Source organism: Pezoporus flaviventris, unplaced genomic scaffold (assembly GCF_033815535.1).
Source record: "Pezoporus flaviventris isolate CSIRO_AGI_PZ_B2104156 unplaced genomic scaffold, CSIRO_AGI_Pfla_v1 ptg000213l, whole genome shotgun sequence".
Taxonomy (NCBI): Eukaryota; Metazoa; Chordata; class Aves; order Psittaciformes; family Psittacidae; genus Pezoporus; species Pezoporus flaviventris.
The window spans coordinates 5470505-5498504 of record NW_026892761.1 but is presented as its reverse complement, the minus strand read 5'-3'; the positions used below and the strand labels follow the sequence as shown (position 1 = coordinate 5498504).

Genomic DNA, 28000 nt, shown 5'->3' with positions numbered 1-28000 from the left:
AGCCGGGCGGCGGCGGCGGGCGCGGGGAGGGCGCGGGATGGCGGCGCTGGGTGCGCTGGTGAAGAAGGCGTGGAGCGTCCGGCGGGTCCTGGTGCTGCTGTGCGCGCCGCTGGCGCTGGTGCCCGTGCTGCTCAGCCTGCCCCCCAAGGTACCCGGGCACGGAGGGGTGGATGTGGATGGAGAGCACCGGCCGCGGAGTGCGGGCACCGGGGCTGCAGCCCGGGGACAGCCGTTGGGGCACACGGAGCAAGGGACACTGGCCGGGGTGCAGTGGCCAGGGAGGCTGCGACCAGGGGTCCAGGAGCACGCACTGGAGACACTGACTTGGAGCATAGACCAGGCTATAAATCAGTGTTATAGAGTGGGGGTGTGAACCGTGGGACACAGCCCTGGGGACATCGACCACAGCCATAGCGTTGGTGTCCTGTCCTGCTTTGCTGTTCACTGCTTGCCTCAGCCCCAGCAGTATCTGGTCCTGGTGAGGGTCACCCTGCCAGGGTTTCACCCTAGAGACCAGAGGACTGCCAAAGCCCACAGTTTGCTGCAGCTCCTCACCCTTCTGTGGCCACCTTAGAGTGTGAATGGAAGGGTGTCTTGGGGTTACTTTAACTTATTAGGGGGAAGAAGGGGTAGCGTGAACTGCGTTTATGTTGCTTATATAGACATTGGGAGGTGCAAGGAGCCTGCAGTTCAGAATCAGCTTGAACTAAGTAGAACTAACCAGTACTTCTTGCTGGTACCTAGCTCCCTATTGTAGTTTTTATTGCTAGCGCTCAAAGGAGAGATGGGGAAACAGAGGCAAAGCAGGTCCTTGGCCAGCATCACCCATTAAGGTGTTTGTAGAGCCTGGGGTGGGAGGTGAACACATGGAGCCCTGAGGCTGCCTGATGTTGTTGTCCCATCCCCTTTGCTGTGGATGGGGAGAGAGGGATGCTGCAAAGCTGGAGGTGTGCCTGCAATGGGGTTCATGCTGTGGGGCTGGAAAATGCAGGGGAGCCATGAGTGGCACCTGCACTGTTGTGGGCTATTCTCGGGTACTTTTGGTGCTGTATCCAGAGGCATTGTGAGAAAGACATTTGTGTTGTGCTGTAAATCTGGAAAACCTGACCTCCTGGTAAGTTTAGGGCATTGGGGGGTGTGCATTGGGCTGCACGTGAAGCAATCTATGGCAAAATCTTGGAGACTGGAGGATTTTTACAGGGATCCTGTATACACAGCTCTTGTGCACCAGGAGCCTCTCTGGGCCTTGGGTGGAAATCCACAGGGTGGTGGAGTCCCTGGGAAGTATTGTCCCATTGACTTCAGTATGGGCAGGATTTCACTCTTGCGTTCTGACTCGGGTCCATTTGAGAATAGCTTTGTTTGCACCAGAAAACAAGTGCTGATCAATACTTCATGATTATAGAATGATCCAGAAGCCATAAGGACACAAAGGTGGCATTTACTTCTGCCTGTGTAGTGCTTGTCAGGTGAAACCCTTATGTTCAAGGTAGCAAAATAAATCTCCAAATAAAAATATAGAATGAGCATTGCTTTATTTAATGACACCATCTGTTAAAAGCATAAACTCCTTGGATTTAATCTCCCTTTTTTCTGTTTTCCATTACTGGGTGAGTTCTTACTAGGAATATAGTACATACCTGCCTCAGAGCAGAAAGCACATTGCACAACAGATACTCAATTCCTTTGTGGATTCATAAATATGTAATTATGTGTTCGTTTACAGTGGCTGTATAAGTGCCTTTGATTCTATTTAATAGTACCTTGTGTGACTTTGGCACTTGTAAAATGGTGAGATGTGGTTAGGGGATGCCCTGTGCACTCACTACAGGGTTGTGCTTGTCCCATGTGGTGGCCAGTTGTGAGAAACAACCCAGGGTGGACCCGACGCTGTGCATTCACTGTGGAGAGGCCCTGGCAGAGCTGGATGCTCAGCGATCTGCTCTTCATTTTCCATGGGCTCTCAATGTGTTACAGTTGGTAGCATGAGTCTGGCTGGCACCTGCACTGGTCCCTGTCAAAACTCTGATGCTGATTAAACAGTGCAATGTCTCAAACAAGCTCAACTACAGCTCCACCAAGTTCCGCCTGAGTTTGGCGTAGGGGTGGTCCTGTAGCTGAGCTGTGTCTGTTGGTGTTCAGGGGTCAGAGATTCATCTACAGTTTCAGCATGAAATTCTCTCAGTTCTTCAGCAAGAAGGGAAGCTTGCTATTGCATCAGCAGGGGATTAAGTTCTGACGTCTGGAGCCTGCTTGAACTGCCCTCTGCAGCCTGAGCCCCAGGGGGCTGCAGGAGGGCAATGGAGCAAGTCGTGTTTATAACTGTGGTGTAAAAACACCAAGGAGGAGGAACAAGTGAGGGCTCAGCAGGTGGGGATCTGGGGTGGTAGAGTTTGGGGGTTATCCTGGTGTGTGATGAAAAGTGTGTGCCCTCAGCTGCACCGCTTGGGTCAGATGGTTCATCCTAACACAGGACTCGAGTCCAGCCTCGTGCTGTCCTGGGCAGCCAGGTCGCAAGAGCTGCTGCAGGTGTTCAGCAAGCTCAGTCTCGGAAGAAATGCAACAGACTGGGCTGCTGCTGGTGTCACTGGGAGGCTGTCCCAGGAAAGCAGGCTGGGGCAGGAGGAGGTCCTGGATGTGTGCAGTAGCTGGGTGTTCCTGGAATGATGCTAGGAACCTGGATGTTCCTAAGTACTTGGATATCTGGAGCATGGGAGAGTTGGATGGGCTGGAGAGCCTGATGCTCCTGCTGGAATGGTTCTTGTGCTGCCTTGAAGGGTGTTACAGAAACTGGTAGCAGATGAGAAGCAGTGATGCTCAGCCCTTGCTAGTCTCAGGATGAGGTTTCCCTTGTGGGAAGGTATCTTACAGGTGCCTCTGCAGTACTTTCCTGTTCTGAGGATGCTGAAGTCTGTTCCCACCTCATGTTAATGTTTACCTTCTCCCCACTGGGATACTTATCAATTTTAATCTCTAGGGGGACTGAAGTCATAAAAAAGCCACCTGAGCTTCAGCTTCAAGGGCAGTGTTTCACTTGGACATGGAGACCAAGAGATCATGACCTAAATTTCATGTAACAAGGAACCACAAATAGAATGTGGCTTCTTGGATTAGCATGTACTTCTGTGTGACTCCCTGTTGTCTGGGTGCAATGGGTTTTCCAGTGAAACCTGCACATAGGTGACATCTCCCTGGGGACAAAATCCTGTGAGAAAAATCACCCATCGAGTCTGGCTTTGCTTACTGCTTATGAACTCCAGCATCCAAATCTACTATTAAAGCTCCGGTCCACTGTCACGCTGCATGGTTGTTCTCCAGCTCTTTGTACGAGTTCCTTCACAGAGGGCTGTATCAGGGCTGGCACTGGTGCTGACATTCCATTGATAGCTCTTGGTTTTATTTGATGACCTTTGTAGGTTGCAGTTGTGTAGAAGGAGGCTTCCCTAAGTGGTTTTGTCTGCAATCTCCTTTCTCTTGAACAGAGAAATGAGATTCCTGCTTTGTGGATGGGTTTTCTGGGACCTCAGGGTGTGCTCCACAAACCGTGGCTGGAAACAGGGACTCGCGTCTGTCGCATAAACCAGCAGGAGGAAATGCTCCATGTGGAGCTGCTTCCCAGGAGCAAGTTCCCTGCCCAGGGTCTGTGTGTCATCTTCCACGCTGGTTGCTGCTGAAATGGCTGAATATTTGTGCCTTGAGTGGAAATGCCTGTGACCCCCCCGTGCTTGGAGGGCTGTGAATGATTGCAAAGAGCTGGGGCAGGGCAGGAGGGGCTGGAGGAACTGCTCTGCTGGAAGGGGCATGGGGGGCACTTTTAATGAGCTGTGCAAAGAGCTTGTTCCAACAGCTTCTAATGAACTCAATGTCTACAGCCTCTTGGCTTGGTAACAGCTGAGGCAGCCAAATCTGCTAAAAGGAGCTCTGGGCAGGCAAATAGGGCCCAATGCCTTCGGAAAACAGACTTGACTTCCTCGGTGGCCATAGAGCAATTTAAAATTAACTTGGATGTAATGAGGCCTTCTGGTCAGAACAAGGAGACTTTAAGAACTTCCAGAAGAGAAATTACATTGCTTGTGCTTGAAAGCAAAGCCAATGAAGGCATTGTGAGGAAAGGGGGTAATGCAAGTGGGGTGGTGGGCTGGGGGTATGGTGTCCTGGGCTGGAGGGCACAGCCGGAGCACAGGCAAACAGGTAGCAATGAGGAGAGCAGCCTGGCAGGTGCAGTAAGTGTGCCTGCAGCCCGAGTATACATTTCGTGCACAAAGTCCATCTCTGCTGTGTATGCACTTGGTGGTTTAGAAAGGCCAATTCCACAGAATGGAAGCAATGGTCAGTTAAGAGACAAGAGGAAGAGCTTCAATGAGGAAAGAGCGGTGATAACTTGAAGTAGGGTGACCACATCTTACCACGTGCACTGTGAGCTTCAGTTTAGAGAGACGGGAAGGCTGGTGAAGAGCAAGTTGGCACAGAGAGGATGTGAAAGCAGCAATACTTGATGAGAAAGGGAAGTTAACAAGAGCCAGTGTTAATTGGAAGCTAAGAACCATACAAAACATGAAACAAAATGTGAAAGAATTGAGGAATAAATCCCTGGGCAGGGTGTCAAGCTTGATGAGCCCAAGTGTGTGGCAGAGGGAATATGACCCGTGATATTCTGTTGCCAGATGGACAATGCAGAAAAAGCCATATTTGATGAAGCATTTTTATTCTGTACTCAGGGAAGTGTTCATATTCCATGAGATGTCTCATAACGTAGCATTTTTATCGTGGTAGGAAGTAAAGGCAAACGGGAATATTTGCATCCAACCCAGGTTACTTTGAAATCTGCAGGTTTAGGCAACTTCCATGCAGTAATTTTTGAAGAGCTGCCTGAGGAGTTTTGAGAACCAATAAACCAGGTGCATTTCTACAAGCCCCAGGGTGGATGGAGGTGACCAGGAATGCTGCCACAGGTCACGCTGCTCTGGAGTCGCTCTTGAGAAGCAGATGCCAAAAAAAAGGCTTGAGATGGCAACATGTAATCAGCTGAACACAGCTACCAGACTGGCTGCCACAGCCAAGAAGGTTAATGTGGTATTTGTGTGTATGGAGTTATGCAAGTTGAGCAAGAGCAGTGAGGGACTTCCAGGCTTCTATTTGCTGAGGCGGTGGCTTTCACCAGGACATCTTTCCAGTCTGGCTTCCACAGCTCGGAAATGGCTTTGGCAAATTAAGAAGTCTCATTCTAAGTAAAGGACTGGAAAACAGACCATGTGGTGAAAGGCTGTAGGAGCTCAGCCTGATTCTTTCAAAGAACAAAAAGCCAAGGAGTAACTTGATTGCCTCCTTGAAGGCACATCCATCCTGAGCAGAGTTTGGCTAAGGGTAGCCCAGGCTAAGGCATAGAGGAGGAGCATCTAAGAGGATCTAGAGGGTTGAAGGTGGCAGATTTGGATTATCACAAGGTAATTTTAACAGTGAAGTTAATTCATTGTCGGAACAGGTTACTAAGCTTGTGGTGGGTTCACCATCACTGAAAATGTTTCCTTTTTTTTCTGATCAAATGTGGTGGATCTGTCTTAAAACCAAAACCAAATCCTGATGCTTAAATGCAGATACAAAAGGGGAGCTCTGTTAACCTCACACAGGGTATTAAATCATCACACTGGTGTTTTAGCTTAGTCTTCAAACATTCATGGACTGTGTCGGGTCTATTGCTGCCTCCAAGAGAAGGTGTGAGTCTCACACCTTTGAGCCAGTGAAGGTTTTACGTAACATGCCCATTTCATTTTTGTTGTTAGTTTCCTGTGTGAACTCGATCAAATTGCTCTAAGCTCCAGCTGTGCTGTTTGTAAAATAAAGAAGATGATTCTGTTCTTCTGCCAACTGCAAAATACTTCCAGAAATATTAAAAACACTAAACAAATACTGAAAAGTAATAAAAGTGCTTGATAAGCTTTGTGTTTTTAGCCTAACTCCAGAGCAAAGTGCCTTCCCTGAAGCTCTTGCAGCTTGTGCCCCTGTGTTACTGGCCCCTTTCTAGCCACTCCGCAAATACCCAGCGGGAGCAAAACAACTCTGCTGGCAGGAAGGCTGGTAAACAGGGCTTGGTTTACCTCCAGGTTACATAATGTTTGCAGGAGCTGGGTTAGTAGACATCAGATTCACGTATGCATCCCATTGGAGAACAAGCAGTGTGAGTGAGGTGGCCAGCAGTGCAGTCACAGCTGCCATGTGAGGACAGTTTGCGAGTGAGATGCTGAAAGCCACATTTTTGTACTGAGTAGTCCTGAGTATTGTAGATGGGATGTTTCTCTATGATAGTAGTGGGATGAAAGGGCTTGGAAAGATCTGGTTCAGCCAGAATATCTCTTGGTATTGTTCTTGAGGTCCTGGAGGAGCCCTGTCACCTCTCTGCTGCTCATTTGCCTGGTTGTAGTGCAGAAGGGTGGTGAAGGAGCTGTTGGGGGTGATGAGGCTGTGGCCATGTAACATACAAAGGCTGATGGAGAAACCCCAAAGCTTGTCAGTGCCAAGGTAGAGCTTCTTCCAGTGCTGGGTCTGTCTGGTGGGGAGGCTGTGGGTACCAGGCAGGCAGCACTGGGTTGCCCTGGAGCTGCCTAGGGCTGGTGGAGAACAAGGTCCAGCTGAAGCTCCTGATGTCCCATTTCAGACTGGTGTCTTGTGCATGCCCATGTCTTCTTGCTATGCCTGGGTAAGCCAGATCTCCTTATCTGATCCATATTTCCTGCCAGCACCTCCTTTCCCTGGGGCTCATCATCTGGCCTTCCAGGAGACCTCCTGCTCCCTCCAGCTCTCCTGCCCGTAGGAGACTACCTCGTGGCTTGGCTTCCGCTGCCATAGCTCAGCAGGACCCCAGTGTGGAAATTCCCCGTGCTTTCAGTGCAGAGAAGGCAGGATCTGGAGGGGCAGAGGTTGTTCTCAAGGCTCTTGAGCAACAGAAAGGAGAGCTGCTGCAGCCCAGAACCACCGAGCACTTCCCTGGAAATCATTAAATGGTTATAAAATTAACCCAATCACAAGACCCACTTTAAAGTCCGCATGTGCTACCATCTTCCCCCGGACTTTGGTAGACTTATGTTGAAAAAATAAGAAAGATGCAGGGAGGTGAGAGAAGTAGGAATCTGACAGTGACACAGCAGAGGGATCAAAGATCATGTGGGGCTGATGGTGCTGCACACAGCAGCAGATGCAGCCCAGAACATCCCTGGGCAGCCCTGGTCATCTCCCCAAAAGACCATTGTGACATTAGTTAGCATTTATTGTTTGTATACTGACCAAGCTTGGGAACATTAATAAATTAACATCTGCAAGTTACCTTGAAGCAAAAAACCTTCCAATTTTATAGAGTTTATTTCAACTTTATTCATGTCTTGAATGTTCATTTTATTCAGGGGAGTGCTTGCTCCAAACCAAAGTTATTCTGAAGTGGTTGTATTTGGGTTTTGTTCAATGATGGTCCTGTCTTAAGTTAAATACTTGTTTAATGTAGGTGCAATTTGTCATCTCGCTATATAAAAAAATTGATAAGCAATGCTACAGCTTTCTTTTCCAAGTGGTTTGCTGTTGATCCTTATAGGTTTGTGGTCAGATCCATATAGAAAACACTCCTTTCTGCCCTGTTTTAATTTTACCCCTTGGCTTTTGATCTTGGATAAAGATTGGTTATTAGATTGATGCTGTGTTTCATTGCAGTGTTTTCCAGAACATTTTCCATACACCAGAGAAGAAATATCCCTTACTTCTAATTAGTCTTCTAAATTGTCCATCAAGTCAATTAAAGCCTTCACTGATAGGTTTTTCTATCGAGGCTTTGTTAAATGTTTTCAGTTGCTCTACCCCTGTAAGAGGCAATGTCTTTATTTTGAAGTTGACTTTTTTTGCAGGAAACTGAAGAATATTTTTCCAGTGGGAGGAACAAAAATGATTTATAAAGCATTTAGAAATCACATGGAAAAGGGCTTCATGAGAGCAAAGCTATTTCTTTGGTATAAACGAACCAGAGTAAAGAGAAACCGTCAGTTGCCACGGGAATGAAATCGCTAACCTAGTGTGCGAACGTTTTGAACCATGATTCTTTATTTTTGCATATTTTGGCACTGCCAGGTTTGTTGCTCTGGTCCTGCTGCTTTGGAGGAAGCAAAGCCATGGGGAGCTCATGGGAACTGCCAGGTGCCAGGGCCGAGCTGGGAACATTAAGGTTTTACTTCACACTATCTCATAGGTCATTTCTCTGGGATCTAAATTAGGACTGAAAATGGTCTTTAAGTCCAGATCTTGGGAACTTCACATGAAGCGTTGGCTCTGCTGAAATTGATGTATTAAAGAAATCAAAGGAAATTACTCCCAGTTCTGTGGTATTTGCTTCGCCACACACTGAAGCACTTTAGCTTCAGTGGAGCTTTATTAACAGAGCTGCTTGTGAAATCCAAGTCTGAGTGCTGAAAGCAAATCAGAATCTTGTCATTCTATTTCAAACTTTTCAAACGCTCACCTCAGGTGTATTGAATGATAAATTGGCTTCACTTTACCCTGCTTTATGCACTCCTCTGGGTGTTCAGGGTAGATTCTGCTCTTTAGCTTTCTCAGTAACTGTGGTTATTTCTTCATCCTCGGTTTGTGGATGTGTTACTGGGCTGATGCCTGCTGTAGGAGCTTGGGGACAACCACATTCAGCTAAAGGCTGGAATGAGTCCTTTGCAGATGCCCAGGCAAGTTGTGGTTCTGCTGTACCTGTTCTGATGCCTTCCTGCATGCTCAAACAGTGCAGCTCAGACCACATTGTCCCCAAACTCCACACTGTTCCCAGCCCTGCAGGGAGCAGAGCCATCATCTCCCTAGCAAGCCCAGCCCCGGGTGCAGGGAAGGAAGCTCCAAGCGGAGGGACAGAGGTGCCTTTGAGTACCAATTCAACCTGTTCAACAAGCTGGAAAAGAGTTGTCAAATAAATAGCTCTGTGGCTTCCAAATGACTCTCGGGTGTTATTTATAGTGCTGTGGGCGCTCTGCCCCACAGTTGCTGACAATATCCTTGTTCAGCCCTGCCGTGACCAAGCCCAGCTCCATACTGGGCTCTCCTTGTCCCCCTCCTCCCCGGCTCTTCCTCTCCTGGGACTGGAGCTGTTCTCCTGATGTCTTTCCATCACTCACTATTTTGGCCACAGCCATCATGACAAATGGCTCTGGTCTAGTTTGTGCCTCCTGGATGGATGAATGAGTTCATGCTGTGGTGTGGGGGCACTGGGTTTCTGCCAGCCTTGGCTGAGGCTGGAGCGATGCTGGGCATGGGTGAGTTCCCTGCCCTCAGGAAGCGGTGTGACACGGGGGCACCTGATTTACTGTTTTCTGTGGGGACTGGGATGGGTTGCCATGGAAAGGTTTCTCACAAATCTCTTAGACTCTAATACAAGAAAAGGCAAAATCTTTGTGTGCTTCCTGCTTGAAATGTGGGGACTTGACACATCCATCTCTGAAATCTGTTTTTCCATAGTCATGCAAAGCATGATCTGTGGAGTTCGGAGAGGAAGCACAAACATTGAGTGTAGCAGGGCCAGATATTGGAATGGTAGCTGCAGTGCCTGCTGGGGATTAGCACCCTACTTCAACATGCTGGGACAATTTCTGCTCTCCAGAGCTTCCTTGGTTGGTACCGCAGTGCACCGCCACCCTGCAGCACATAGGAAGCTCAGGCAATCTAGGAGGATTTGGGATTTGCTGTGGTCTTGGAGGATCAGGATAAGTCCTGAACCTCTGTGCAATGTAGGGAGAAGGTGTTGCACTTAATGGAAGTTATCTGGGAAAAATGCTGTATCCTTGAAGGAGTAATTGGTGCATTTGGCTTGTCTCAGTGTCTCCAAGTGAAAAGATGTCTCTAATGCCACATGTCTTCCTGTTTCTGTCTCCTCCTTTTGCAGGAAGGAAGATGTCTCTATGTGATCCTGCTGATGGCCCTGTATTGGTGCACGGAGGCGCTGCCCTTGGCTGTGACGGCTCTGCTGCCCATCGTCCTCTTTCCCTTCCTGGGGATCCTCCCCTCTAGCAAAGTTTGCCCACAGTATTTTTTAGACACCAATTTCCTCTTCCTCAGTGGTTTAATCATGGCCTCGGCCATTGAGGAGTGGAATTTACACCGCAGGATCGCGCTCCGGGTCCTTATGTTGGTGGGAGTCCAGCCAGCCAGGTGACTATGGGAGCAGGGGGTTCTCCATGGGGAACACGAGCTACACGAGGCTCTGCTCTGGTGGGCTCCCATGTGGATGTCTCCCATATCAGGAGATTGTCCACACCACCTTTTCTCCAGCTTACTGAGTTTATTCACTGTTTGCCTTTGCTCAGAGGCCAGCGGAGCACAAAGAGGATCAATTGATTCAGCCTCCTATATGTGCTCCATCCAGTTACAGGATAGTCACAGAAGTCCTTTTTGTTGTTAGTTTTCCCTCTACAGGAGCTTTTTGTCCTGTAGCTATAATGTATCAGAGAACTCACCAAACTGAAGAAATTCAGCTTTTCCTTTTTTCTCTCTTCCAGACTAATTTTAGGGATGATGTTGACAACGTCTTTCCTGTCCATGTGGTTAAGTAATACTGCCTCCACTGCTATGATGCTTCCAATTGCAAATGCAATTTTAAAAAGCCTCTTTGGGGAGAAAAGCACATCTAAGGATATGAACAGGGAAAATGAAGAAAACCAAGGTAATTGAGACAGGGCAGTAGCATAAGGCAGCTGAGTTCTGCCCTGCTGCTGTCTGCCCCATTTTATTGACTCCACTGGCACAAGTACCAGGTTTCGTAGCTACAGCTTCATCTCAGTGCTGATCCCATTTTGATACACGCTGTATTACCATGGTGGAATAGTATTGGCACAAAAGGGTATTTTATTCTGCCCTTCCTCATGTCATGCAGGAGGCAGTGCTTATGAGCTGTCTGGAAAAGCCATAAACCTGCTGTTGGCACAAGTTGAAGTTCAGCTTTGTGGGCAGGGTGGTGATGGGATAGTCAGAGCTAGGGAGGGCTGTAGATAGTAACACCTGGGGAGGTGAGTGCTGTCTAATGGTGTGGCTGCAGGGACAGGCAAGGGACTGACCAGGCAGTGAAAGCAGAGCGTGGGTGAAGACAACAGCCCCTCCATGGCTGCCGTGTGCTTGTGGATAGGTGGGTTCTCCTCCCATTTTCTTGTTTGTTCCCCCATGAAACTGGAGCCTGAGCTAGAGGAGGACAGAAGGGAAGGCTGGCAAGTTAAATACCCATTTCTAAAGTGCTTTGTGATTTCCCAGCTTGATGTTACTGCTTGGTGGTGGTCTCAGCAGGTTGTGGACAGGCTGGGGCAGGGGTATGCAGTCAGATAAGGTCTTCCTCTAACCCTCTCTTCACAAGTTATTTACCAGGAGTTTGGGCTTCTGTCAGGCAGTGGTGAGAAACAGCAAAACAGAAATGAAGTCCTCTTTGCAGCTATTGCTGATAGTTGCAACAGTAGTCATGGCTTCTCTTTCTTGCTCTAATTAGTAATGAACTCCTGCTGTGATTTAAAAGCAATGGCTTTTTGGTTCCCACTGAGTCCTAAGGCAGAAAAATGAGTCCCCAGAAGAAGACTCAAACATGTGCATACTCTAATAAAGATATAATTAATCATTCATCATTAATGTCCAGCAATCGTGAGATATTTTCACTCCAGGTTGCTTTATCACATTTGCTTTATGAATTTTTGGCCATTCACATTTATTAAAATCAACTCCACTGGTCTTTTTGCTATAATTTTTTCTTCTGTAGCAGCATTGTGCTTTGTCAGTCTGCTTCTCACCTTCTTGACCCCCTCCTCTGAAATGATTTGACTGTGTGGTTGTGACTGTAAATATGTTAGAGTTTGCGAAGACACAAAATCAAGACCCCCATTGTCCCAGACATTGGCAAGCACAAAATTAAAGTCCTTGGCTCACAATGCCAGAGTGGTGAGAGAAGCCAGAAAAGGCAAGGGGAGAGGCATGCAAGTAAAAGAATGAATAAAGCGATGCTTTTGCAAATATCATGTCATGGTGTGAGATGTATTTTTCTTTTAGGTAGAGACTTATAAAAGTAATAAACACAAGTGAAGGAGGAATCATTTATAGAATGTACGACATCAAAATGCAGGAATGTAGGTTTTCTTGTAGACTTTTCGTTTGAACTTTAGTGTCCCAAGGTAAACTCATTCTTTCCTGAATGGATGAGAAAAGCTGAGTTCCTTGAAGGAAGCCCTACACACGAGTCAGTCAAAAGCAACGAATTTGACATTACACTTAGGAGCAGAGACATGAAGGTGAGCTTTCTGCAGGGGGGATCCTCTCGGTTGGGTGTCCTCTGCAGTAAGGGCTGGTTGCAGATCTCCAATGGGACTGTTATAGTTGTTTTTTTCAACAGACGTGAGGAAACCTGACTAAATGTAAGGAATGTGCATTTGAGAAAAACGTATACTCCTTTCAGAGTGTTTTATAATCTAACTAAATTGTAATGTGCCTTCTGAAAAAGGCAAGCAGATTTGTTAAGGGGACTGTATGTGGAAGCAAACTTTTACAATGGCATATGGTCAGGTCATTTTGCCAAACTGCTTGGATATGCCTTAGTAACACTGTAGGAGTGTCCAGGATGGGTGGCTAAAAAAAATTATATATTAAAGAATATGTAGCATGGAAAAGAATTAGATTTTCTGAAGAAATCTCAAGTATATGGAACCACTTTTGTGAAGGGCTTTGCTTACGCAGTGCCAGAATTAAAGTGATGTCTCTGATCAGTTGCGCATGCTTTCTTGCTGATGAGAGAACCTCAAGGCTGCAATCACTTAGGTCCATGCTCAACCGTGTGGACAGCATGTTGTAGATCAGTGAATATTTGAATTCTTGTGTTGCTGATAGCTAAAACTTGGTGTAGTGTTTTGTTCATTTTGACGCCGTTGGCTACCAATGCAAGAATGCAGTTAGATGAGCTTTGGAGGCTGAAGTCTTGGCTGGTTCTGGTTGATCGAAGCAGGGTTATAAACTGAACACCTGCAGGCTTTCTTTGGCTTCTAGAATTTTCCTTTTGGAGGTGGGTTATAAAGTCTGTCCCATTCTGTCTGACATCTCCAGCAATAGGGGTGAGTCAGTCTGGAAGCTGCAGTTCTTGTGAGCCTGTCCGTCCCTCCTGCTCTTTGCTTGCTGACCCCATCATGGGCAATATTTCATTTCTCTGAGAAGCTTGAATATCTCCAGGTAAAAATTACAAGAAAATGTTTCCATCCTTTTTTCCCTGCATAGAGCATATCTTTTGCAAATTCAAGATAAACTGCAGTTGGTGGTGAGGTATTTTGTTTGGTTGTAGACCTGGAAACGTTGTCTCTAGAGGGGCAGGTGGGAAATATGTGTTTTTGGACACCACTGTGTGGTTTGGCTGTGTAACCCAAGCCTGAGCTGGCAAGTTACGGCCCCAGTGCTGCTGCCTGCACCTGTCAGTGGGTGGAAATGTTCATTCTCAGCCTTTTCAACTTTTTAGAAACAATAAAAATGTCATTAAAGCCAAACTTACCTAAGACAAGCCTTTCTGCCTCTAAGGTATACAAGGTATTGGTTGAATTGGCCAATTACTTCTTTTACATACTGCTCTGTGAGAGGTCTACAGCCAGGTCGGACCTCAGTGATCTTTGTCCTCTTCTGATTTATGGACCTGTAACAATTTTCAACTCCTTTTTACAAGTTTCATAGGGGAAGCTTGCAGTAACTCCGGCTTTCCTTTTGCAAACCTTCCTGGAGAGGTAACTCATAGATGGTCCTGGCCAGATGGGGTGGAAATCTGGGCTTAGCAGGGAAAAAAAATGTAATAATATGGAGCGGTAGAATGCAATATGTGTCTTTGCAGACCCAGCACTAGGCTTGAATGTGATAGCAGTGGTAAGAGGTCTTCAGCAAGATGCGTTGGAGGATCAACAATCAACCATGGGTTAATGTTCATCCTAATTACATCCCTCCATGTGGCATCGTTGGGATGAAAGCTCAGCATGGGCATCCAAGCCAATTAACTGCAATTCAGTAAATTAGCGATGTGTAAAACATGACTTTGCAGAAACCCTTGGTTCACTGAGCTGGAACGAGCTCTGTGTCTTTGGTGCACACATAAGCCAGTCCGGAGACTTTGACCACTGGCTGCTCTTCGTGCACTGCTTTTGGTCTCTAGTGTATATACTGGCCTGCAGAGGGGTGCAAGGAAACCTGGGGACTGCTGGGGTGGCAATACTAGGAACTGGGCTCTACACACAGTGGTCTGTAGAGCCGGGGGTGATGCAGGGACACAAGCCTCTGGACCCAAACCAAAGACCCTAAGGAAAGGCAGTAGGGCTGAAGGTGGATAAAACTCACAAAGGGCTCCATTCCTGAGGAGGAATATGGAAAAACGGGGTTTAATAGCACCCTTCTACTCCCAACCTAAGGAGATTGAGCCATGAGCCAGGAATACAAATGCCACAAGCCTTAGTATGAGATCTGGTAACACAGAGCAATTGTGTTGCATTTCTGTCTTGATTTCTGAACTGTCATGTTCATGTGTGTGTGTGGTAGAGTGGTGTGCACTTCCCAGTTTACTGCCAAAGACAACATTGGTCTTTCTGGTCAAAATACATCCTTTCCTCAAGTGCTCCTGCATCCTGCTTGTGTTCCCTGTGGTTGGTGATACGGAAGATGGTGAGGCAGAGCCTGTGTGAAATAGGTGGGAGGGTCCCTGGGAAATGGGTATGCAACAGGTTCCTCCTGGGGTGGCCCTAAACTTGTGTTGAGGACTGGTTGCTCAGCCTGCAGGGTCTGTCATTTATAGAGGGGATGATGGGCTTGGGAATGGTCCTTGCTGTTGGGGTGGCTTTCAGAGGACCTGGTATGAAGCCTAATCCTTAGTGTGTCTCACTCTTGCCTGTATTAAGGGAATTACAGCTTTGTAGTGACTTTGTACTAGATGTCTGCAGGGGGTAAAATTCTCATCCATTGGGGCTGTTGCTCTGTGGCAGGGAGTGCTCTTGCTGTGCCTTGGGGAGTGCACCTCACAGATACATTGAGCCCAGTAGTTGTTTTGTGCTAAAAATGTGCTATTGTTAACTCCCCCCAGCAAACCCCAGCCCAACCCCATGACTCAACAAGGGACACCCCAGAACTCCTGCTTGTGTTAGAAGATCCCAGAGCCCAGCCCTTGGCAGAAAGTAGTAAAAGGACCAAGTGCTTCTGGTTGTTGGAGGAGAAGCTTGGGGGCTGTGGTGGGACCAGAGTCATAGCAGGAGGAGATGGGCTCGTTCATCCCCACCAGGAGCTCCTGACCCCATCCCTGTGGCATGAGCCCGCCCTTGGTTTCCACAGCCCCTCCTCTGTAAATAGCAGTTGTTTCCTCCATTCCTCTGTTTGGTTCAAGGAGAATTTTCTAGATGCTTTGAACTGTTTTAAAGTCCTCATCTTTCTTTTTCAGCATCTTTACAGCAGAATAAACTTTACACTGTGCCAACTGAGATGCAGTTTCTGGCAAGTACTGAGGAGTAAGTTAACTATAAAGTTTGTATTAGAGAGTTGAGAGAGACAATTATCCCCTGAGTTAGACCACCTTTTAGGAATTTGAAATTCAATCATTAAAATGTTTTGATTTTTCCAAATGTCCCAATCACTAGCGGCCTGATGATAGAAACCCTCCTCTCTGTGTCCAGCATACCTCTGCATGTTCAAATCATTGCAGAGATTTTCCAGCCACTCCGAAATGGTAGCCAGAGGTGGGGAATTGTGCCTTGTTTTTCTCAGGAACATCGTAAGTGTGGTGTGAAACCCACCAGGATTTACACACTGGTGATGGTCCTGCTTTGGTAACGATGGGAAGGAAGCATCTTTTCAGGAACAGATGTTTCCTTCCTCTCAGTGCTATCAGTTTATTCCTTTTAGCTTTTAGCAGACCTGTGGACTTAACCTTAAGTGTCACAAGTTGCAGAGGGGCTGGGCAAGGCATGTGCACCCTCAGCTCCTATGGATGGGTGCTGAGGGTGTTCTGCCCTATGCAAGGCTGCCAGTCCTACGTGGCAGTTCATCAAGTAGACCCCTCTGCAGCAGTGAGTTGCTAAGGTGTCCTTGAGGACAGTGTTAGTTTGGATTGTTAAAAAGTGGGAATTTTCCTTCTGTCAAGGCTCTGAAGTGGTTGCGCTGTATTTAAACCAGGGCTTTCACCGGATTCTCTTTTGGACTATTTTAAAGCAAAGACCTGACGGAGGAGAAGGAGATTACCAGTGATGCTCTCTCAGACTTAAAGAAGGAGGAAGAATACAAAGCAAATATATGGAAAGGTTTCCTCATCTCAATCCCCTACGCGGCCAGCATCGGAGGTACAGCAACACTGACAGGAACTGCACCAAACCTCATCCTTCTGGGGCAGCTGAAGAGGTATGGGAGGCTGTCCTGGAGAGCCTTGTGAATCCTGGAAAACAGGGACATGTTCTCCATCCCTGTAGGAAATTCCCTTCTGTACTGAGAGCTGTTTTGGAAAATTCATGCCCTTTCAGAACATTTTGGGAAACTTTGTGAGCTGATAAGATCAGGGAGTGGTTGCATCAGCCTTAGCTGTAATAAGCAGGTTCCCAGCATACTCAGCCAAGCTGTCAGCCAAACCGGTGCATATGTGCCTCACCTCAGTGATGCTCTTAACCCCATTGAATTTAATGGGACTTAACTCCACGCTTGCAATTAATCTCGTAACTGTTTTGTGAGCAATTATATCTACTGCTGTATGGTGGTAAGGAAAATAAGGAGCCCAGTGCTTCTGGCCTGTTTTCTTAGTCATAAAATATGCCCCTGATGAACATAAAAACAGATTTATGCCAACCTAAGTGCCCACAGGTATTTCTTAACTTAGCTGGCCTCTACAAGTAGTACATTGTCTCTCCTGGGCATGTGCAGCATCCCTATAAGGTTCATGTTCCGACTTTCCAGCAGTTATTGTAGTAGGGTTTAACCCTGGGTGTCCAGGAGTATTATTGTATGAGAGCATCAGCCATCTGGAGAGAGGTTTTCGGACCTTCCCTTGCAGGCTTGCATGGCTGGGCTGGGTGAGCTGGGTGGGAGGGTTGCTCCACCACAACACTCCCCAAATCTCCTAGTGCCCAGGTTAGCCCAGATCACTGCTGATGCACACAGAGGAATAGTTTTGAAATGCTCACCGGCAAGTCTGTGGGATATTTTGCTGCTGATTTCAGATGTTTGCTCACCGGTAAATTGAAGGGTTGCTTTCCCATCTTGCATTAACTTGATTTTTCCCGTTTGCTTAGTTATTTTCCAGAATGTGATGTGGTGAACTTTGGTTCTTGGTTTATGTTTGCATTTCCTTTAATGCTGGTTTTTCTTCTCATGGGATGGCTATGGATCTCCATCCTGTATGGAGGAATTAACCTGAGGTACGTTTATATTCCCTATATATATATGCGCATAGTCTGGTTCCACTGGCATTGTGAAATACGTGTTCTTTATGATTCTCGTACTAAATCTACTGGTATCACCCAGGATCATCTCCTAGTTTTATAACTAACTTGAGGATACTCATGGAATAACAGGTCTACTTTGAAGAAGCTGGTGTGCAACAGGAAGGTTTTAAAATATCTCAGATATGCTTTAAGTGATGTCTACAGAGCATGCATTATACATTCATTCAGTTAAACTTAACAGTTTTTAAAGGTTGTTTTACTGCCTGACCTGGGCTTGTGGCAGATTTTCATTGACAGAAAGCAAAGCAGGATCAAACTTTGAAGGCCAACCTGAAATCTTGGTTCCCATGGAATTAGTAGCAAAAATCTCCTAGCACATAAAAGAGACAGGATTTGTTCCTGAGGCAGAAACTTGAGTTTGGAACAGATTACTTCACAACAGGGCTTAATTTTACAACAACATGTTAATCTGTAACCGATAATAACATGTTTTTCCGGCAAATCTTTGCTGGATGCATGCAACCCCTAGTGTGCACTACTTAAAATAATTGCAGCATTACCATGCTGGTTTATTTGGAGCCCTTTTTCCCTCTACGTGTTCTCATACGTGATAGTAACAAGCTCACAGTCTTGCTTCCTCCAGGGACCATACAGAATTTGTAATATTTTGAAAAGTAATTGTTATTTTGAGTTTAAAATGCAAATAGAGGGGGAAAGGGGAAGAGAGAGCAGGTGTCCAAATATTTACATTGTCTCAGAGACAGGGAAAAATCAATGGGAAAGTTTCAATCCAGAAAATGCCAAATACCGGTCCTTAAATTGCTTGTGGGGCTTCATGGGATGCTCTGTGGGATGCTGTCTGCATGCTGCTCTGGGATGCTCTCTACGTGCTGCTCTGGGATGCTCTCTCTGTGATGCTCTGGGATGCTCTGCTGGCTTGCAAGCTCTGCATTGCGTGGCCAGGGCTTGTGCAATGCAGAGCCTGAATTCCCATGTCCTACGGTGAGGGCTGGGGCACAGCCGTGGTGACCAGCCAGCACAGATCTGGATGGTCAGGTGGGGGAAAAGGTATCTGTGCCTGCCAAAGCCCCTGGCAAAATGCAGAATTGCTTTTGTGCTTGGAGAACGTGATGCTTTATGTTTTGTTTGGCTCGCCTCTGTCAGCACAAAGCCTGGCTTTATTGGGATAGCTGGGCCAGCAGAGATACCAGTATTCCCTAGTGGCAAGGTGCCTTGGAAGAGACATTGCAAAGCTGCACAAGTACAGATGGGCTTCTAAAGGAGTCTGTTGGGCTGCTTCAACTGTAACAAGGCAGTGATAGCGGCTGGACTTCCCACGTGGGCAATTCATTGGTGTCTGCAGCACAATGCGGACAGGTAGACGTGGCTCCAATAATAGCAGGTTGTCTTTGCTTGCATCCAAAACACGTTAAAAGGTTTAGGTGTGGGCTGGCTGAGCTGAGCTAAGCTGAAGCTGCTGTTACTAACTGCCCCCCAGAATAAGAAATTTAAGGGCCAGGTATAGCTATTTGAGGTCAACTGTTCATTCTATACTATTAATTCGTATAGAAGATCCAATTACTATATCCTGTTGAAAGAGTGAATGAATTAAGGAAGCACATGCACCACAGGGCCGGATGGGTGCACTTGATGCAGAAAGTTGGGTTTGTAGGTTTAATCAAGGTCACAGACAGGGTTAGAAACTGGGTTCAGCGTCATGGGATGTGGTGGGAGATGCAGTGTGAGGTATGAATATACCATTTGTATGCACATCCTACAAAGGAGCAAACTGTGTGCAGTCAGTGCGGCCAGGCTAAGAGGCTTAGCCAGGAGCACATTAACATTCCTGGCCAGTTAGAAATTCCTCACATTTTTGTTTCTCCTCAGCAGCATCCTGGGATCACCCAGGAAATGGTAAGTGACTGGAGAAATGAAGGGACAGATTAATTTTCCATGTCACACTCTTCCTAGTTGTTCTGCCCAAGTAGGCAACTGCTAGAGATGAGGAAATCCGGCAGTGCTGGGACTTTCTTTTGGCAATCACAGCCCATGCTGGAGGAAATAGTTCAGAATATAAATCAGAGGAAAATTCCTAACTTTTGCAGGGTCTCCTTTGTGTGAATGCATAGAGAAAGGGTATAGAACATAGGGCTTTCTTGCCTTTATCTGCGTCAGAGACCTTCATCATTAGTCTTTATAATCTGAGAGAATGTAAACTGTGCTGCCAGAGATGTACAGCTCTGAAACTGGAGAAGTACATAGCAACACAACTGACACAGTAAATGCTGTGTTTTCTGTAAGAAGCATGTAAAAATGTAACCATGTTTCTTGGCAGGGGCTGGAAAACAAAAAAATCAAATCTAAGAGCGGATGCAGAAGCCCGAGCCAGAGAAGTGATAAAGGAGGACTATCAGAAACTGGGTCCAACAAAGTGAGTCATAAAGTTGGGACTGAAATGAAGAAGTTATCAAGTGGGTCTGGAAATATCCTAAGAGTGGAGGACTGGGGGAAATGGAGGGTTTTAGAAGAAAATGAAATACACGTTTCAACTCAGGGTGTTTGTAACCTGCTGATGTTTGCTTTTTGCATGCTCCAGCCTCTTCTCCTTCACTAACATGAATAATTACAAACAGCAGCTTGTTCCCAAATCTTCTCAAGATCAAAGTTCGTATTATAGACTGAATTCATGCTGGGCTGTTTAATTACTGCTTATAATTTTTCTGTTCCAGGGACAAAACCAGTCCTGTGTGCATTATGTACTAACCAACACAGGCTGAATATTGAAGGCTTGTGCATACCTGTTCTGCAAAGCTGGCAACATTTGCTGAGAAGGCTGGTGGATTATATGATAGATATGAATCATATGGATTGTAGATACACCTTAAGAAATCTTAATAGCTGCTCAAAGAAAGCACATGAAAGAAGTCAGATCCATGTCATAGAATGTATTATTTTTTCTCAATAACTCCTTCAACTGCATTAGGTGAAGAAAGAACAAGAGATTTTTGTCTCAAAGGTCTTCTGGAAAAATCTTGGTGCAAATTGCAATGATGGGGATCCCATTTTGGAGAAAGCAACCAGCAGGAAGAAACTTGAGTTTTAGCCTTAGGAGAAGTGCCAAAAAAGGGGAAAGCAGGAAAAGTTGAGTATCTCTAGGAATCAAACGCTAGCTATGTCCAACCAGCCACCAGTAGTCTGGGCTGTGAAGGGCTAGTGAAGGTTTTTGGGACTGTAGGTCTTATCCTTAACTGATCTGTGGTTCTCCGTCTGTAAAATAATATCTTCATACTCACGGCAATGCTGTGAAGATTCAGTAATGTTTGTGTCGTCAAACATCATTATTGACATTGTAATTATTGCTGTTGTGTGGGAGATGGAGTGGTTCTTCAAAGGCAATTGTCTGTGCTGCAAATGAAAGAAATTGGTTTATTTGTTCCATTGAGTGCATTATCGAGCAGCCTGCAAAATGTCTCTAAAAGAATCAAAGTCCCACTTTGAGGTCTAGGAGTGAGGAAGTCCATTAAGCCATGCTCTACTAATTTGATTAGCAACCCCATAACTTAAAATCAGTGCTAGTGGCCTCTTCCCAATGTTTAAATGCCCTTTCTTGTGCTTGGAGAGATTTTAAACAGTGTTTTGAGGAGTTGTCTTGGTTAAATCTTGACTCCACTAGATACTTAGTGAATAATATTCCATTTACCCTGCTGTTTGTTGTGTGCCTAAGGAATACTGTTTAGATTTTGACCTTGAAGAAGTTTGTTCCTGCTGTCTCATACATGATTTAAATCTCAGGCATCCTTTTACATTGCTTGAACTGGAATGAAACTATCCCTAGCTGACTGTACGTTAGGGACATCCCAGAGGGCAGTGGTAAGAGGAATGACCGTGACAAGCTGCTTGGCCCTTCCTCTCTGCCTCACCCAGAGGCTCAGCCTCACGTATGCTTCTTGTGACATCTGAGCATTCTGATGCCCATCTTGCCTCTCCTTAATGTTTTCCAATAAGAGATAATTGCTGGCAACTATCAATATTTGCAAATAGATTTACCATCTATTCCAGTGTTTCACTGTAGTTATTTCTAGAAAGCCAGCCTGACTTCTCACCCAAGCTGCTGCAGCCTGAGCTTGATACTTGTCCTAGCCTAGATCCACCCCTTTAGCATATCAGTGTTCTAACTGCATTCCTTTACATTTTAGGTTTGCAGAACAGGCAATTTTCTTCCTCTTCTGCATGTTTGCGATCATGCTTTTCTCCAGGGATCCCAAATTCATTCCAGGTTGGGCAAGCTTATTTGCACCAGGGTAAGATTTTATTCTCATTCATTCCACTGTCCCACTTTTCAGTAGCATTTCCAAGTTGCTGAGATTTCTGGGTTTTTGATGGTGTTGCTTAACACTGTTACTCAGGTTTCCTGAAATAAGTTAAACTGAGCTTCAAGTAGCAGAACCAGCTTTATTGTTTCTGTCTCCTGGAGAAGGTACATGAAGCCTGGTGGGAAGTTGGCTGGTGTCTATCTGAGGCCATCCCATGGGTTTTAATGCTGGGAACACTGTTTATAGGTACATTTACAGTGAAATACTGAGTTCTTTATACAATCCAATGGTTTCAGTGGAGGCTGAAGAGAGATGGCAGGAGCTGAGCCTGAGTATTCTGTCTGTCTGGCAAGTTTGTCTCTGCTGTCACATCCACACCTTGGGAAGATGAATGGATAAAGCAGTTGGGTAATGCTGAAGTTCAGAGAGGGTGGTGTTATTTCTTAACAGAAGAGACCTCCATAGTTTGGTGTTTTTTTTAAGTAAAGCCCTAGCTTAATAAATGATTCCTTAATACAACAAAGTAGTTATGGACTTTTCCCTCATCAGTTAGTAGCTCCTTACATTCAAACACATGCTTAAGCTCTTTACTGGATGGACCCTGCCTTTCACCTTAGTGTCTGAGCGTTTTGCAAAGAGCTCATGTAAGTAGGATAGTCCGAGCTCTGCCTCTTCCTGTCTGCAGTGAGCTGTGGAAAATTGTCCTCACAACCCCTCATGGACTGACCACGATTCTGCAATCAGAAGAGCCAGAGCAGCAGCATGGTGGGGCTTAGATCTAGGTTTGTCCACTTGTAGGGCAGTTTTTCTAGAGGGTTCACAGCCCGTTGTAGAAATGTAGCTCGACAGGGAATTAAAAAGAAAAGAACTGTGAACAACAAGTGTTGTTCAAACCTGATGGAAACTTGTAATCTTCTTTGGCAAATCCCTGTTCTCATAAACTTTGTAATTCTACAGGGTTTCTTACAAGTGTTTCTGCTGCTTTTGGACAGGTTTATCTCGGATGCAGTTACAGGAATCACCATTGTGATTATACTGTTCTTCTTCCCTTCGGAAAAACCTTCCTTCAGGTGGTGGTTTGACTTGAAAGGTGAGTAGGAATGAGACCTCTCCGGGCTCTGGCAGGGCAGGCATGGAGCAAGAGCCAAGACTATTCCCCCTTGGACCTGCACCAGCCCACAGCAGCTGCACTGGCTTGAAGGAGCAATGTGATCCTACAGAAGCTTTTCATCTGAAGTGCCAGAAGAGGTTTGGCAGTTGCTGCTCTGCTGCTGGTTGCAGCAGTGACTCAGTTGCTCGTGTAGCTGTCAGAGATGATGCTGTGGTGGGTTGAAGTGAACTGAAATCGGTGTTGATTTACCATAGCAGACCTGATTGTGAAACAGGTTTGGTTGCTGACACCCAAACAGCTCCTGTCCCTCAATGCAGGGCATGAACCTTTGAGAGGGCAGAGCTGGGCAAGTTGTCCACACCTGGGGGCCCTTCCTTATTTCCTAGATGATTTAGAATTGAAACTCCTCAAGCCCGACCACTCCAGCAGGTTTTGGTCCCAGGAGTCCTTTGAGGTCTTGGGTTTTTCCTCTTGAGTAGCACTGAGATTCAAACTTTAATTCAAAAGCGACTTGGAATAAGAGATGGTCTTAATTTTGAGATGCAGTTGATGAAGGTCCTTTGTGGATGGTGCAGTGTAGCCTGGGTTCTATGGGAAATGTCTGCTCAGAGTTGTGCACGTTTATTGTGCTGTCCATATGCAGGAAGATGTTTAATCAGGCCTCCTCTGGATAAATTGTGTGCCTTTGTCCAACAGAAAATTACAGTCCCATTAGTGCATCCTTCCATATGGCAGAGCTCACTCCATCGTGTATTAAGAGATGAGGCTTTTAGGGGAGATGAGCTTTTTGCTGTGGAACTCACTTGCTGTTGAAAAGCAAGTGGAAAATTAATAACATCCTCTTCATTCAAATGGTAGAAAATTTCCTCCTTCCATGGACTCCGATCTGTTGATGACAGTGTTTAGGTTTGACACAGAGAGCAATTTAACCTGATATTAAATGTTCCCTCAAGAAAGCCTCAAAGAAAATTCTTAAGTGCTAGAATTTATTTTCTTTCATTTTTTCTTTTTAAGATCTGATATTAAGTTAAATGATCTTTTTATTGTGTAGCTTAAGAGACTCCATGTGGATATTTTGTCAGCAACTCATGGTTAGTGAGCTTCAGCACTGATGTCAGGCTCGAGATATCATTCTGTCAGATGATGACTGACGTGCTCCCCTTTGGGCTGATGTTTGACATGGGGGTTTTCTCTCTATCTAGCACCAAACACAGAGATGCAGCCCTTGCTGACTTGGAGGAAGGCCCAAGAGACGGTGCCCTGGAACATCATCTTGCTGCTTGGAGGAGGCTTTGCCATGGCAAAGGGCTGTGAGGTGAGGCCAGCTGCAGATGCCATCCTGTATTTTAGCAGGGTGTCACTTGGGATTCTCATCTGGCTCTGGGAATTTTGTCTCTGTGGAGTCACAACACTTGAAGGACACGTTTCTCAACTTCAAGTGACAACAGTGTGCAACAGATCATTAAGGAAGTTAAGAGGTCTTGCAGCTCCTTTCAAACTGCTTGCTGGTAAATGCCCTGAGGACATTGCACATAGGTGAAGGTTGTATGTAATTTATAGTTCTAGGATAGGATCAATTCACCTGCAGGGACACAGGAGCACTGCTCTCCAGCTTGTTTGCTCTCTCCTTCTGCAGGAGTCTGGTTTGTCTGTCTGGATAGGAGGCCGTCTGCATCCTTTGGAGGGTGTACCACCGCCCGTGGCTGTCATCCTCATCACGATTGTCATTGCCTTATTCACTGAGTTTGCCAGCAACACAGCCACTATTATCATCTTTCTACCTGTCTTGGCAGAGCTGGTAAGGTAGTCCCATGGCAAGACCAGCTTTTCCTCTGCTCTCCTCCTTGCCCTGCCCCATGGAAGGGCAGGTTTGTGTTGTGTCTGTGCTGGGACAGGCACTGTGTGGTTCTCCTGCTTCTGGGCTTCAGGCACTTGGATGTCCTTGGGAGCAGCAAGTGCCTGTAGCGTAATGTGGGCACTGAGTGATAATAATCCTTCAGACATTGGCAAGGTATATGGTTATTTATCACAGTATGGGATAGGGCTCTGCACAGTGCACTAGCTGATTGCATTCTTTAATATATATGCTGGTGAGACTGAATCCCCAAGGTGCAATTTCTGTTCCTTTCTCTTTTTCAAGGCCATTCGTCTGAAAGTAAATCCCCTTTATTTAATGATACCAGGGACTATAGGATGCTCCTACGCGTTCATGCTGCCAGTCTCAACGCCTCCTAACTCAATTGCATTTTCTTCTGGACACTTGATGGTCAAGGATATGGTAAGTTCTTTTAGATACAGCAAGTGCTGAAAACAGCCTGAGGGGAGTCTTTAAAAAAGGGGTTTTCCAGATTATTACTAGTTCAATATATAGTGAAGTGTTCTCAGCAGTGTTTGAAGGCACAGAGATTTGGAAGGAGCCTTACGAAGTTTGGCTCTGTGAAATTTGGAGCCACTGTGGCTCCAAATGTTGGCAAAGATAATCTTGAATGTTCTCATCATCTTACAGACCATGCTCCCATGCCTGTTAGTGTACACAGCCCAACTTTCATAGGTTTCTGGACACAGGAAAAGTTCTCCAGCTCAGTGAAATAAAGCTTAGGAGTAAAATTAGGTTCAGTCCCAATCCCTGCTCACATTCCTGAGGCTTAAACAGATGTTCATGTTTTTGATGGATCAAAGCTTGTTGAGCATCTGCAGAATGGCCTTTGTGGCTTAAGAAAGCCCCCTTAAGATGTAGCTAATATTAACAGCAATTAAACCTTCCATTTTTATAATGTTTATGTTCAAATAGCTTCATGCTTCACACGCTGTAGATATCGTGGAATCATAGAATAGTTGGGGTTGGAACTTACATAACTTACACAGAACCATAGAATAGCTGGGGAAAGGACCTTGCAGTCTAAACTCAACAGTTCTCTTTGTATTTCTTTTGTAGGCAAGGACTGGGTTGCTCATGAATGTTATGGGAGTTCTGCTTCTTAGCTTGGCTATGAACACATGGGCCAAGAGCATCTTCCAGCTGGGGACGTTCCCTGCATGGGCCAACATCCATGCAGAAAATGCCACCACACCCCTGACAGCTGTAGAAAATGTCACTTTAAGTGCACTAAATAAAATATGAACAAAGCCATCCCCGGGGAAGGACTCACTCACTTAGGACACGGGCACTGGAATCATCAGAGTATGCGCAGGAGGAAAGCCGCGTGGCTGCTGACACTGTGTGGGACCCTCTGTTTTAATTTTATGTTTAGAAATACTGGTCAGTGTCACAGCATCCATTTGTTATTTTCTCTGAAGATCTTTCCCCACCTTCCACAGGTACCAATCAGACTCTTCCAGAGTCCGTCTCTCATAGGTGGTTGTTAACTGGACAACCCTATAAGTGTCGAGCATCTTTGGGTAGATGCTTCTTCCCCCATGAAAGCTAGCAAGCTTTGCCACTCTAGCTTCTGATATCCTACCTCGTTTTGGAGAGTAGCCCTGGGAACAGGGTGGAAGCAACTGGATTATTTATGTGCAACCCAATGTGAGTGATTGTATCAGAATCTGGCCGGGGGAAGGTGGCACCGCTGGGTGCTTCTAGCACTGTGTAAAGGATGGGGTCTCATTACCATCTCATGAGTAATTCTGTCATGGAGGATGAAGACTATTTGTGTGCGAAGGGATGATTCAGGAGATGTGTTGGTAGGACTTGGTGCATTACCGCATACTTTGGAAACAGGAAGGAAATAGTTTGTTTCCAAACGTGTTCAATGTTTTGAAAACCTGGGACAGTAAATTGCTGCCTGGTTCTTTGCACTGAGTGTGCAAATGGGGGCTTGGTACCAAATTAACTTCTGATGTAACTCTGGACATCGGTGGTGTTTCACCGTCGGTCAATGTGGCCAGTCTTAGGTTTGCGAGACTGACTCACTCATGAGCAACCCACTGAGTCACAAGTCAGTGGACAAGTTGTATTGGAGTATTATTGACATTCTGAAAACCACGTTTTGATTCTTAGCTTCTTTTTAAATCGGATTGCTCGGGTACTTTCAATGAAAGCATTGCGAATCGACTGTGATTTTAATCACCATTTTATCTGATTTATTTTTTATTTTCTGTAAGAATCTAAAATACATACTTTAAAATCAGTTTCAAAAACAATCAGTTACTGAAATGGATTGAATGGTAAAGGATCCAGTTCTTGGTTTAGGGAAGGTGAGTGACTAGATCCCTGTCCTGGGACCGATTTCTCTGATGATGTGCACTGGTGGAGCTGGCAAGGTGAACAGGCTGGGTGTAGGGATCCAGTGCAGCCCTCTGCTCCTGTGCTGCTGATAAACCCCAGAGCCAGGTGGGAGAGCTGAGAGGGTGATCCTGCCATGGGGGGTTACCCCAGGGTCGCAAGGGAGCCAGGACTCAGGGGGTTGAACCAACTGAATGTGGAACTTGAATCGGTCACCTTCAAAAAAATCCTTAACGTTCAACAGATACCTTAAGTTCAACAGAATCCTTACTGATTGTGGAAAACTTACAATAAAGCACGTTTGTTAGCATGTCACATCGTCCTGTTTGCTCTGTAGGTTGAGGGAAGAGATGCAAAGTCCAAGCTTCCTCCTCCCTTAGCTTCACCCCCTGACTGGGGCAGTGGTTCCCAGGAGGAGCAGGAGGGCAATGAGGTCTCCTGCTTCACCTGATCAAAACGAAGCCCTGTTAAGCAGTGGAGCAATGGGAAAGCTTCTCACTCTACATCTCAGGGCTGCTCTGCTGAAGAGGTGCAGCCCTGGCAGCAGTCCTTGCTGTGGATGCTCTGTCTCGCTGTCCCACTTCCCTGAGGCAGCTCCATGCTGGCTGCGTGCTGGGTTCGGGCACTGTTGATCTGCATCGATGCTCCTTGTCATGCTTTGGTGAAGATGGGCTGAATGGGGAAGGGAAATTGTTCACCACGGTTCACTTTCCCAGCTGTCCTGGGGCCAGGGAACAGGCTGTGCTTCACGGCTGGGAGCCACAGGAAGGAGCCCTGCTGTCCCCATGTCCTGCTGCGGCTGGAGCTGCTGCTGCAGAGGCTGGAGTCTGTCACTGGAACAGAGCTGCTGCTGTCCCAGCAGCCTGGAGGACAGGCAGTGAGGGACTTGGGCTGTCTAATTTCGAGGCTCAAAGGGTTA

At 46.2% G+C, this 28000-nt stretch overlaps 1 protein-coding gene across 1 annotated transcript; it reads left to right on the top strand.

Annotated features, from left to right (window-relative positions):
* Nucleotides 1-25986, top strand: SLC13A3 (solute carrier family 13 member 3). The gene is made up of 13 exons (XM_061442113.1): nt 1-148; nt 9914-10179; nt 10527-10690; nt 15446-15512; nt 16213-16398; nt 17280-17405; nt 19768-19863; nt 21629-21733; nt 22738-22835; nt 24059-24171; nt 24493-24654; nt 24997-25134; nt 25792-25986. The coding sequence occupies exons 1-13, from the start codon at nt 38-40 to the stop codon at nt 25975-25977; spliced, it is 1818 nt and encodes a 605-aa protein (XP_061298097.1). The 5' UTR covers nt 1-37; the 3' UTR covers nt 25978-25986.
* The last annotated feature ends 2014 nt before the right edge of the window (nt 25987-28000 follow it).

Bases quoted from the DNA above. Each gene is read 5' to 3' on its own strand.
- SLC13A3 (XM_061442113.1), top strand. From the start codon at position 38: ATGGCGGCGCTGGGTGCGCTGGTGAAGAAGGCGTGGAGCGTCCGGCGG. The intron at 149-9,913 runs GTACCCGGGCAC...CTCCTTTTGCAG, and splicing joins TGCTCAGCCTGCCCCCCAAG to GAAGGAAGATGTCTCTATGT. The intron at 22,836-24,058 runs GTGAGTAGGAAT...CTCTCTATCTAG, and splicing joins GTGGTGGTTTGACTTGAAAG to CACCAAACACAGAGATGCAG.